The 13,406-nt window shown below is 38.3% G+C and overlaps 2 protein-coding genes across 2 annotated transcripts in view; both read left to right on the top strand.

The window, feature by feature from the left end:
* Window positions 1-13,406, top strand: part of LOC134667537 (pseudouridine-5'-phosphatase-like) — a 137,324-nt gene that overhangs the window by 56,047 nt on the left and 67,871 nt on the right. The gene's annotated exons all lie outside the window — the stretch shown is intronic.
* On the top strand, window positions 212-3,281 carry LOC134666801 (small ribosomal subunit protein eS27). The gene is made up of 3 exons (XM_063524102.1): window positions 212-342; window positions 686-905; window positions 3,125-3,281. Exons 1-3 carry the CDS (start codon window positions 337-339, stop codon window positions 3,151-3,153), a joined length of 255 nt encoding a protein of 84 aa, XP_063380172.1. The 5' UTR covers window positions 212-336; the 3' UTR covers window positions 3,154-3,281.

Genomic DNA, 13,406 nt, shown 5'->3' with positions numbered 1-13,406 from the left:
GCGGACCCACGCTCACTGGTACATTGACAGTGACACTGACAAGTGAACAGAACAGATAAGATACAAGTACCTAGTTGGTGTTCCAATAATTGCTAAAATCACAAAAGCTTAGCTATGAACTAAATTATTATATTTTCATTTTAATTTAAAGACGAAATAAAGATTATTTGGCTAATTTTGATAAATTAACACTTATTTTACACAACTTTATTCAATTTATTACGTTATGAATCATTCTTATTAATGAACGCATTCTTATTTTGTCTATGAATCCCTCTATTCTCTTTGATCCATTGGACGCTGTTCCTTTTCCGGTTCTGCATCAGAGCTGTAACCATGCCGGTGTGTATTTAATAAAATTTATTCGTTTAAATTAAACAATGATACAGTTTTGTGATTTTGTTTTGCGCTCCTTTAGTTTCTACAAACGTTAAAGAGTTCTGTCATAGTGACCTATCTTTCTAAATAAAATAAATTTACGTCGAATATGCGTGCTACACATGGCCTTTCTGACATGTCACTTACATATCGAATGTAAATCTACTGCTAATGTTAATCGCGTGAAAGAAATGTGGAAGATATTAGTAACGATCGTAGTTTATTTCAGTTGTGATGGACCGTGTGATTAATTATATGGGACGGGAGTGATATGTGTGATATCTAACCTCAACATAAACGGTTTCAGCTCGCAGTGGACCTATTGCACCCAACTCCCGCCTCGGAGAGAAGGAAGCATAAATTGAAGAGGCTGGTGCCCCATCCTAACTCATATTTTATGGATGTGAAATGCCCCGGCTGCTACAAAATCACTACGGTATTCAGTCACGCTCAAAGGGTGGTCGTCTGCGCCGGTTGCTCGACGATCCTCTGCCAGCCCACTGGAGGTCGTGCCAGACTAACTGAAGGTAAGAGTGTCGTACTTTTTCATTAACCAGATTTATGTAAGGTTAAAATAAAAGTGATATCATTGTATTGATTAGGATCAAAACAAAAGATATGAATGTTGAGACATGTTGATTTCACAACATTGTGGAAATGTTATTGGTTGACAACTTTCTCTTTTATTAGAAAATTTACATGCCTTTGCAAATAAACTTGACAGGTTTATTGGGATTGTCCAATAATTTCTAGCAAGTTTAATAGTGGTGCAGAGCTGCAGAGTATGATAGTGTTTTCATTCCAAATTGTTAGGGTTCATTTGAGACACTAGAGACCATAGAAATTGTTATTCCTTGCTACTCCATCGCCAAGTATATTTCTAAATAAATAACTACTATGGGATAGTTTTAAACAAATCTACGTAGTCCCACAGTAAACTATAAGGCTTGTCTTGTGGGTCCTAGACAAATAAAGAGATGCTTCAGCTCTTAAAAAATCTGCAGATGGAGCCATGCAGCATGTCACAGTGCCAAAAAATACAAATTCAATTTGTGTTTTGGACTCAGAAATTCCCAAATATCAAAAGCTAAAAATTGCTCTGGATCGAGGATATACATACATTATGCATTCGCCAAGTCACTTTATTTTTTTTAATGAAAAGTACAGCATCTGCAGAGGGGAAAGAATCAAAGGTGTCTCCTGCATGAATGCTCTAAACACCATCATAATGAATTTGTTTCATCAGTGGCAGCCCAAGGATTTTTAAAGTTAAACGAGAAATGATCATGGTTAAGGGGAGGAGGCACCCAATTACAGTAGAGTCCGGTTATAACGACATTCAAGGGACCGCTGATATTACGTCGTACTAACCGGACGTCGTACAAAACGAGCCGCCAATTTTAATATATTTTTTAATCAAAATAATTACATCACTTTGTATTTATTAATACTTATGCGACAATCAAAGAAATAAAACATTTCTTTTAAAATATATATTTACGTTAGTATTACGACATCTTGTCTTAAATGGAGAGACTTGTGTGTTTAGAAGAAGCCACTTTTCATCAAGGTACGCGTACTCACTCGTCATCCGCAAATTACTCGAATCCCGTAAAATAAAAAGTCGTAATTCTTGGGGATCTAATCAAGGTGACGTTGTTTTATCACATAGTTCCTGTGGCCACCTCCTGTGTCCATCGACAGATCAGCTCGAAGGTACCTACCAAAATATTGCATTGTCACCCAACTTACATAATTATATCTTATTTATCTTATTTTTTTTATTATGTGTGAAGTTTAAGCTCAATCGAATAATGGGAATTGTTTTATTTAGTTTGCAAGATTACGAAAAGTCACATGACTATCTATTTCATCTTGCTCCCTATATGCGAAAGGGGGAGGAGAGTTGGGTGCGCGGGACGGAGTAAGCTTCTTACCAACAATTTATTTGTAAAAACTACGTCGCTCGTCGTTGTAACCGGACTTGACGGACGGATTTTGAGTCAATTTCCGTCGTTGAAAGCGATCGGTCGTTATAAGCGGAGTCGTTATAAACGGTTGTGCTTTCATAGTAGCTTGTACTAAAACCAAACAAGTGCCTATACTTACGTCGCTATAAGCGGTTGGTTGTTATATGCGGAGTCGTACTAACCGGACTCTACTGTACATCATTTATTTTAGTACTTGTGCAATCATGGTGCTGTAGGTTTCCTCTGTTATATGATTAAATAAGCCTCCTGTCTGAAATTAGTCTCTAAAATATGGTGCATAACCCTCTTGGATTTTTTTTCATTATGCAGTGAGGTCCCATGCCAAAGCAAACATGTTAATGTACCAATTTATTGGATCTAGAATTAAAAGTTAAAACGATAAAATTAACCTAGTTCTTTGAAATACTTTGAAGTCCCTTGCTAAATTCATGATATAACAAAAACATAATATGTTAGATTTTGAGTGATGTCAGTATTGCATAATAAAAATACTTTATTCTTTTTCAAGGTTGCATTTAATTGTGCAACTTAACAATGAAAATTTAGGAGACAATTAAAGGTTAATAAATATTTTATTACAGCTTTATTTATTTCAGCGAAATTTTGTAGAATTTATAATGTAGTTTTTTTTCATAGAATCAAATTTTTGTTTGTGTTGTTTTATTATTAATTAATTAATTTTACAGATCCCTATTGGGTAAAAGGTTAATAAATATATACCATACTAATTAAATCTTGTTGTTGTTTTGTTGCAGGATGTTCGTTTAGGAAAAAACAACACTGAGAAGCCTGGAGAGAGAGCCCTAAATTAAGATTTGCATTTTATTTCCAGTTGTATGAAGGAGTGGTATTTTACAAATTCATTAAAATGGATCCGTTAAAGCATTACAAATAAAGGCTTTTTCAAAGGGACTTGTTTTGTGTTTCAATCAAAAGTAAACGCATAATACCTAGAATTAGCACAGAATAAGTGATAGTACTACAGTACAGAGAGGACACTTCCTACAAAACCGAAGTTTGACAGTGATTCAGGGTCGAATCATGATATCCGTTTCTAAGATATAGCTGGTTTGTTACTGCACACCGTTGTATGGGGACCTTGCACTTTGAGACTATGCGCTGAAACTTGGCACAGTTGATTGTTAGCTGGTCTTGAGCAGAAACAGACCGGGAGCCATTGAGAGTTAATCGTAATAAGTGTAGCTTAACAACTATATTTTTTGTTTTCAAATTCCTGCTACCCTTTAAAAAAATTTTGGTAATAATGAAAAATTCAAAAATACGTTTTTTTAGTCTTTTATACTTTATGCTTTTTTTTTGTTAGAAAGTGCATTGTTTTGTTCCAAAAACTAGATTCCTCATCCTTAATTTATCCGAAAATGATATATCAGTGGTCATGCATGCTAAGGGACGTCAAGTTGTGCCAAGCCTAATAATTGCTCTGAGCTGAATGTAGCTGAGTTTGCACGAAATCAGGAGTGTTTCCCCACTGGAATTAGGAAACATGAACAGGAAATTAGGTGGTTTAAGTTATTGCCATAAACAGTGTTCTCAGAATTTACTCTTTAAGTGCTCGCCGAAAACTATATATGAAAAAAATAATCGAGACAAAAGGTTATTTAACCCTTTTCATGGCACCAATCTACAAGGTTTTCCCGAAAAATGCAAATAACCAACCAGCCAGCAGCAGGGGCCAGTTGCACCAAACACATTTGACAGACTGATCAACGACAGCCGGCGCGCCCCGGCGATTTAATTAATCTTTCCACACATGCAAATTTAGCGAACTCTTTAACAATACGAACAGTTTGGTGCAACCGACCCTAAGTATTATATTGCAATTAATCCAGTTTTGATGATTAATTTGAACACAACTCATATTTCCCGAAAGTGCAATCTAATTTGAATCTTAAATCGGAATGCTAAAGTTGAAATTCTAGTGGCGCGTAGTATGTGGTCGATAAATCGTACTATGCCTGGATAAGGGTTAATTGAGACAACTTTGTCTAGCTTTGTATTTCTCAAATAGGAGTATGGTATCATCTTATGGCTGCTCTAGACGATGGGCCAGCGCCGGCCACTTCAAGGGACGCATTTCTGCGTTAGAGGGAGCAAGTGATATTGCTATCTCATTCTACCGCATGGCTGCGTCCCTTGGAGTGGCCGGCGCTGGCCCATCGTGTAGAGGAGCCATTACAATTTATTACCTTAAGGCCCCCCCCACATCTAGCGTCTTTCGAGCGTCGGCGTCTGGTCAGCGCTATGGAAAATGACGTCGCTGCGCAGTTGCGTTGACGTTGCGTCGAGCAGCGGCCATAGAATTGTAGATGCCGACGCTCGAAAGACGCTAGATGTGGGGGACCCTAAAACGCAATATTGCAAAATTTTATTGCAGCTGTCACCATACACAATCTATGTGTTTGGAAATATTTATCAATTATAACACTGATGCGATCAGGCTTCACCTATTTGCATGGAAGCTCGCGATTATAGACCGGGAGATAGTGACACATTTTACTGGGTCATTTGTACCAGTATGGCGGTTCGTCAGGGGTCTAAGCATGTAATGAAGGAAAGAAAAATATTTGATGGTCATAGCGCTGGTACCGGCGGCCCAATCGCGTGGGCGTTAGTCGAACGTGTCGGATAAAATACGAGTGTCGAACGATTTGTTCCACAAAAATCCTCGTATTTTCCGATAGTCCATAAAAAAGAAGTAGGCGGTAGCGTAATGCCATACTTCTCCGGTGTGACTTACAGCCATACTGAGGCGAACACATTAATTTTAAAAAAACAATTCAACCATTTGTGCCAAGCTAATTTTTGCACAGGTGATCATCGTCGAGCAGCCATTCATGGACATCACCATGCCATACTCTTCGGACGGTTCCAAATGGCCGCCATACCGCCGCAAGGGAGTTAATTTTTTTTTTTGCTAAACGATTTGTACCAGTATTGCATTTAAATTTTTGGAAAGTATTTGTTAAAATGTGACCGTTATTATAATTGCCATACTTATAGTAGGGGGAAAAAGTGCTGCCATACTTGAAAAACTTATTTAATCGACACGTTTCAAAAATACGATTGAATTGTTTTTTTTTATTTAATGTGTTCGCCTCAGTATGGCGGGCTGTAAGTCACACCGGAGAAGTATGGCATTACGCTACCGTCTACTTCTTTTTTATGGACTATCGAATAATACGAGGATTTTTGTGGAACAAATCGTTCGACACTCGTATTTTATCCGACACATTCGACTAACACCCACGCGGTTGGGCCGCCGGTACCAGCGCTATGACCATCATTTTTATTTCGTTCATTACGTACTTAGACGTACCCTGACGAACCGCCATACTGGTACAAATGACCCAGTAAAATGTGTCACTATCTCCCGGTCTATTAGTTCCCGATTTGCCGGATTTATTAAAGTATGTACGTGATATGGCACAATCCGAACAAAAATCCGACGAAACAGCAGAGTCTGGCAAATTGGCAGCTTATCTTTATAAGGAGTCATAAATGATACAATCATTTTTATTTCCACTTAGGTAATTTATTTTTTTGTAACAATATTGTATAAAACTATCACATTTAAGGAATTATAAATTTTATTCTTACACTTCTGTAAGTAATAATTAAGCTGGACTTCCGAGCAAAGCGGCTCTGACGCAACGGCCGCAGCGTTAGAGCCGCTGCGTCAGTGTCGCAGCGTTAACTGACGCAGATTCGCTTCCGAGCGGCGCGACTCCGGCGACAGTCGCTGTTGTTATTCCATACGGTGCAGACGTGATATACTTATGAAGTTATGATAAACCGATCAATTATGAAAATATTTTTAGAAGAAGAGGAGGATCACGTTCTTTTGCTTCGTTACTTTTACAGTATGGAGCGAAGCCTACCCAATTCAATTTGCAAAAGTAGAATAGATGAAGGAACTTATACCAACTTGAAAAAAAAGCATTTAAACGAGAACGACGACAAATTCAGGAGCTTTTGTCGGTTTAATATTCATTTTTTAGATATTTTAAATATTGACATAGCCTCAAAACCACGTACGATCGCAGCGACTGCGCGACAGTGCTTGCGCAGACGTAGCACGGCCGCTATCGCCGAGCGACACTGACGCGGCGCCACTATCGCTGCGATAGTGACGCTGCGCTCGGAAGTAAGTTCATACATTTCCATACTGCATAATACTGTCGCTCTGTCGCCGCGTCAGTGTCGCCGGAGCCGCTGTGCTCGGAAGTCTACCTTTAATTTAGTTCTTACCAAATTCTTACTACCTGTTCGCTTTAAGATGGCAGTTGGGGACCGTTATAAACCGCGTTACATGATAATGTCACAGGTTCAATTACTATTAATGTCGACACTAGAAAATAATTGCGTACTTACTTTGTTTTTTAATGCTAACTTTATGTAAAAAAAATGCTTACTTTAGATAATAGTACATTTCGATGCTAGTGCGGAAGGTATGTCATTACTTCACGAGTACCGAGATATCTTGCCACGAGCCGCAGGCGAGTGGCAAGACTCGGGACGAGTGAAGAATGACATTTCCGCACGTGTATCGAACGACGTTTTTTAATACAGTTGCGAAAAAATAAGAAAAACATTGTTAATCATACACTAAACAAAAGTGGTAACAGTGACAGCTCGGTTAGACGTCGTCTTTAAGTATATTATATCTATGGGCGTTTGGCAGCTATTCCGTTCCATTCAGTCAACTTATTAAGAACGGAATTTTCAATATTGAATATTAAAAAATAAACGTGTTATAATGATGAAGAGGTAAGTAATTAAATATTAAATATGTAATATTTTTCGTATTCTTACATTAACGGTAGGTTTTTATGCTGATTACGACGTTTAAAGGAAACTAATATTAACACTCATCAATAAGTAGTCGTGAATTGGAACAAGTATAAATTTAAAAAAATTGGAAAAGTAAAAAGCACTAGTTCGAGATAACCAACTTTCCGCACGCTAAACAGCTACGTAAAGTAGCACTTTTTGAGCAACTGTATTAAAAAAGTAGTTTTAAAGCCGTGGTGCGGGGAAGCGGACCGGTAGGTAACTGCCAACTTGAAGCGAACGGGTAGTTTAGTTATCTATTCGTGTAGGCTACATGCTAACTGTGTACATATGGTGTACATTCATTGCAGTTCACGCAGGTAATTACTAGAGATGCACCGGATATCCGGTTACTATCCGGTATCCGGCCTATCCGGCCATTATTTTACTATCCGGCCGGAGACCGGATAGTGACCTACTATCCGGCCGGATACCGGATAGTAACATTGCTTGATTTCCGAGTAAACAAATTGGATTTAAGAAACAGACACGGTCATAATCGTACTTGTTTATTATTTTAAAACGATTTAATCATTCCACTGACTTGCACGCGCACTCATTTCGAACCTGGAAATGAGTCCGCGCGAACGTTCACTAGGAAACAGATCAAACCTGCAGAATGCGCACCTGAAAAACCGAAATGTAGGTATAGTTCCGATGGCCGAATATCCGGCGGCCGGATATTCGGCTGAAGGTCAGGCCGAATATCCGGTATCCGGCCAAACAACTATCCGTTGCATCTCTAGTAATTACTTTATTAGTCTGATCAGTTTGCCCCCATACAACCATTTCCAGTCGCCGTTACGACGCGGTGTAGACACATCTTGTGTCGACACCGTCTGTTTCGGTCACAATTCCAGTCGCAGAGTCGTCGCCGTGTCGACACAGTTACCAGAAATGGGGAAGGGTCGACACATGACACAAAGTGACATAAAGTGTGGTCGCCGTGTGCACACATTGTTACTAGTTTGCGACTACTTTATGCCAAAATCATTCGTTCATTTTGTTCCTGTCAAATGGAAACTGTCAGATGGAAAAATAGTTAAATAAAAATAAGTGACATTAATACGCCATCTCTAAAACGGATTACAAGACGTAATTATATATTGTTTGCATTTATATTACAATAGGACTTAAATTATTATGGGGAATTAAACTGCTCGAGTGATTTGATAAACTAAGTGTAATATAATCAACGCGCCACCACATTGTTTTAGTTTAGCCGGAAATGAACTTGTTTACTTCTCAGTGCTTGTGTTCATAAATATATTATTTGATGCATTTTTAGTACTTCGATGCGTATACTATACTTAGATAACAGAAATAACGCTTTACATACTACGAAACTTGTTAATTATGATGTATAAATATGGTTTAAGGCTGAGAAATATTGCAGTCACAAAGTAGTCGCAAATGTTTCGACTTTGTGTCGACTCTGTGTAGACACATGACACGCGCTGTCAAAAGTAATAACAAAGTTACTCGATTTGCAAAATGGCTCCTTGTGTTCATTTGTTTTCAGATATTCTCAAAGTGTAAAAATGACGTGGTCAGAGATGGGACTTAATAGATTAACTGTTTATTCGACTAAGGCCCACTTGCACCGTCCCACTAACCCTGGGTTAAGCGGTTAAACCGTTAACCCAGTATCAAATTGTACTGGTAACCATGGTAACTCCAGGTTTAACCAGTTAACCCCGGGTTAGTGGAATGGTGCAAGTGGCGCTAATTAATGGAATAAAAAAAGTTAATCCTCAAATTTTAATCACGATTAGGTTAGTCGACCTAACATAGATTGAATTTGAATGAATCTGAACATTAATCGAATAAATTATCGATTAAATCTCGGTTGGAAGTTGACAGGGGGCCATTTTTGTACGTAAAAATAATAGAAATGTCTTGCATGCAGATGGTAGCCAAACACTTTGTCATAAAAGTCGAGATGGGTGTCGATTTATAGGTTTTAGGGAGTGCCGATTTCGAAAATGATGACCATTTTGGAATCCAAAATGGCGGCCATGCACTGTGTCATAAAAGTCGTCATGGATGTCGTTTTATACGTTTTAGGGGGCCCCAATTTTGAAAATGATGACCATTTTGGAATCCAAAATGGCGGTCATGCACTATGCCATAAAAGTCGTCATGGGTGTCGTTTTATAGGTTTTAGGAGGCGCAGATTTCAAAAATGATGACCATTTTGGATTCCAAGATGGCGGCCATGTGCTATGTCATAAAAGTCGTCATGGATGTCGTTTTATAGGTTTTAGGGGGCCCCGATTTAGAAAATGATGACCATTTTGAAATCCAAAATGGCGGCCATGCACTATGTCATAAAAGTCGTCATGGGTGTCGTTTTATAGGTTAAGGGGCGCAGATTTCGAAAACGATGACCATTTTGGATTCTAAGATGGCGGCCATGCACTATGTCATAAAAGTCGTCATGGATGTCGTTTTATAGGTTTTAGGGGGCCCCGCTTTCGAAAATGATGACCATTTTGGAATCCAGAATGGCGGCCATGCACTATGTCATAAAAGTCGTCATGGGTGTCGTTTTATAGGTTTTGGGGGGCGGAGATTACGAAAATGATAACCATTTTCGATTCCAAAATGGCGGCCATGCACTATGTCATAAAAGTCATCATGGATGTCGTTTTATGGGTTTTAGGGGGCCCCGATTTAGAAAATGATGACCATTTTGAAATCCAAAATGGCGGCCATGCACTATGTCATAAAAGTCGTCATGGGTGTCGTTTTATAGGTTTTAAGGGGCGCAGATTTCGAAAACGATGACCATTTTGGATTCTAAGATGGCGGCCATGCACTATGTCATAAAAGTCGTCATGGATGTCGTTTTATAGGTTTTAGGGGGCCCCGCTTTCGAAAATGATGACCATTTTGGAATCCAGAATGGCGGCCATGCACTATGTCATAAAAGTCGTCATGGGTGTCGTTTTATAGGTTTTAGGGGGCCCTGATTTCGAAAATGATGACCATTTTGGAATCCAAAATGGCGGCCATGCACTATGTTAAAAGTCGACATGGATGTCGTTTTGTTGGTCATGGTCATCATTTTCGAAATCTGCTCTTCCTAACACCTATAAATCAACATCTATGACGGCTTATATGACAAAGTGCACGGCAGACATCTTGGAATCCAAAATGGTCATCATTTTCGAATTCTGCACTCCCTAAAACCTTTAAAACGATATCCATGACGACTTTTATGACAAAGTGCACGGCACACATCTTGGATTCCAAACTGGTCATCATTTTCGAAATCGGCACTTCCTAAAACCTATAAAACGATATTCATGACGACTTTTATGACAAAATACGAAGCCGCCATCTTGGATTATAAAATGATCATCGTTTTCGAATTCTGCACTCCCTAAAACCTATAAATCGACATCCGTGACAACGCAAGTTATCTTTATTTTCAGATCTAACAAATTGCTACAGAATACAAAGGACAAAAAAAGAAGCGAGGAGGTAATGAAACAAGCAAAAATACAGATGATTCCTCGACGCAATGGGATGCTTCTTAAATTGTGTCCAGATTTTTTGTCATAAAAGTTTTTATTTTTCACATATTACTCTCACAAGTTCCGTGACATTTCGACCTTGTAATTTTTTAAGTAAATGTTTTTGTTTATCTGTGAGGATCTCACTAGAATAATATAATCAAGGTATGTTTATATTTGATGATTGAAATAGTAACGCAAAAAAAAAATTATATCTGTGTCTTATATTCCTGCCGAAGACTTTTATTTTTCCTTTTCCTTCTACACAAGTTTGGTCAAGTAATAAGAATTTAGGGCTCTCAATTTTATTTTGACTTCTACAACATTAAAGCTACGAGGCCATGTTTGGTATCGTTTTCGTATAAATTCGCAGTACCAAATTTAGTTATGGTATCACATTGACACCATTCCAAAGTAAAAACATATACTTTCTTTTAAACTCCTCTTCACGCTTAAACTGCTGAACAGTTTTAATTTAAATTTAGTACACATATATATTGAGTCCCGAGACAGGACATAATAAGTTATCTCAAAAATCATCCTTTAAAGGTGTGAAATGAGGTGTAGGGGGGAATTCAGAATTGACTTCTTGAAGTTAATACTGTTTAAGTTTAGGTTTGAAGTCATGTTTTTTTATCATTTTTAACTAAATCAAAGATGTAGACCATCCCAAATTTAATATAAATCAGTTCAGCGGTTATTGATTTCCCGTACAAATTTCCACGCCACTTTTCACACCTTCAAAAGATGATTTTGGTTATAAGATCTATCCTATGTCCTGTTCCGGGACGCAAACTATTTCTATACCAAATTTCAACGAAATCGATTCAGCGGTTAAGCGTCAAGAGGAGTTTAAAATAAACCGGCCAAGTGCGAGTCGGACTCGCGTATTAAGGGTTCCGTACATTAAGTCCGACTCGCGCTTGACTGCACATTTCTAATAGGTTTTCCTGTCATCTATAGGTAAAGAACTATTTTGTGTATTCAGACAGACAGACATACAGACGCACGAGTGATCCTATAAGGATTCCGTTTTTTGCTTTTGAGGTACGGAACCCTAAAAAGATATTTTTTTATTTTGTGGAATGGTGTCAATGTGATACCTTAAATGGATTCAGCAACCCAGATTTATACGAAAACGATACCATACACGGCCTTGCACCTTCACTGATGTAGATATATCAAGATAAAATTGAGAGCCCTAAATAAACTTTCAAGAGCGGATATCTCAAAAACTATTCAACATATCGAAAAAATTGACTGAATAAACTTGTAACAAATTAAATTAACTTGCATTTTGTATAAGTGGCCATGTCGCTAAGATGCATAGTTTCCGAGATATAATCGAAAAACCGGAAAATGGGACCTTCAAAGCCCCCTCTCTTCCCCCGCTCAAGGGCTACGGCCGGGGACTTTTGATATGTTCACCTCCTAACTTGTCCAAACCAAGTTAAAGAGTCAAAAATTGTGTTCCGAGCATTTCCCTCTACAACTTTTTGGAGCATTCGTTGGCTGACCTAAGTAGCTTATTGCATTTCTTTAAAAACTTTTCTGTAAAAGGTTGACGGGTGTTGGGTGTTTATATGGTTTTGGTCGATTATTATCATTTGCATCGCCCATGATGACTTACTAGAATTACTTACGAGCACACGAGACACTAATAGTAGTTTGACAAACCTTGGTTTTCAAGAGGTATTTTATATTGACATTTGCTGTCACAAATTTGCTGTCAGATTTAGTCGCAAACCGCACGCAAAGTGCACACAAATGTGTCGACACCTTGTTACGGAAAAGTGTACACACGGCGACGACACTTTGTTTCGAAACAATTCTAGACACATTGTGTGGACTCTGTTACGACACATCTGACATTTAGTTACCACTTTGATGATTCTGCGACTGGAATGGTTATATGGGCCGTTTGTCTACAATTTTCGTATTGACGAACGTTTTAAAGTATTGTTTGATTGTGACACCTGTTGCTAATAAGATATCGTAATAAACCAAAATATAATAATATTATTATAGCTTATCGTGTGTGGAGTCGACTCTGTCAATAGTACGTAAAATATATCGAATGGTGCCTTATATACTTTTGAAGTTTTTCAGCTCAATGATAAATACTGAAGGCTGAATCACACCGCTTGTTCGTTTTTAGGGTTCCGTACCCAAAGGGTAAAACGGGACCCTATTACTAAGACTTCGCTGTCCGTCCGTCCGTCCGTCCGTCCGTCTGTCACCAGGCTGTATCTCACGAACCATGATAGCTAGACAGTTGAAATTTTCACAGATGATGTATTTCTGTTGCCGCTATAACAACAAATACTAAAAACAGAATAAAATAAAGATATAAATGGGGCTCCATACAACAAACGTGATTTTTGACCAAAGTTAAGCAACGTCGGGAGTGGTCAGTACTTGGATGGGTGACCGTTTTTTTTGCTTATTTTTGTTTGTTTTTTTTGCATTGTGTTACGGAACCATTCGTGCGCGAGTCCGACTCGCACTTGCCCGGTTTTATTTTTAGCATTAGAAAGAACTCCACAGAAGCAAGCGTGCAGTTTTTATCAGGCTCTTCAATTGTTAATAATTATTGAATTATCTAATGTAGCAAGGTCAATACATATAATTTACTTCAAATTATTACCGATAAAAGTGCCGGATT

Source organism: Cydia fagiglandana, chromosome 1, assembly GCF_963556715.1.
Source record: "Cydia fagiglandana chromosome 1, ilCydFagi1.1, whole genome shotgun sequence".
NCBI lineage: Eukaryota > Metazoa > Arthropoda > Insecta > Lepidoptera > Tortricidae > Cydia > Cydia fagiglandana.
This window is presented reverse-complemented; position numbering and strand designations above follow the sequence as displayed.

Excerpts from the sequence above, each read along its gene's own strand:
- LOC134666801 (XM_063524102.1), top strand. Across the intron at positions 906-3,124 it reads TCGTGCCAGACTAACTGAAG|GATGTTCGTTTAGGAAAAAA; the intron begins GTAAGAGTGTCG and ends GTTTTGTTGCAG.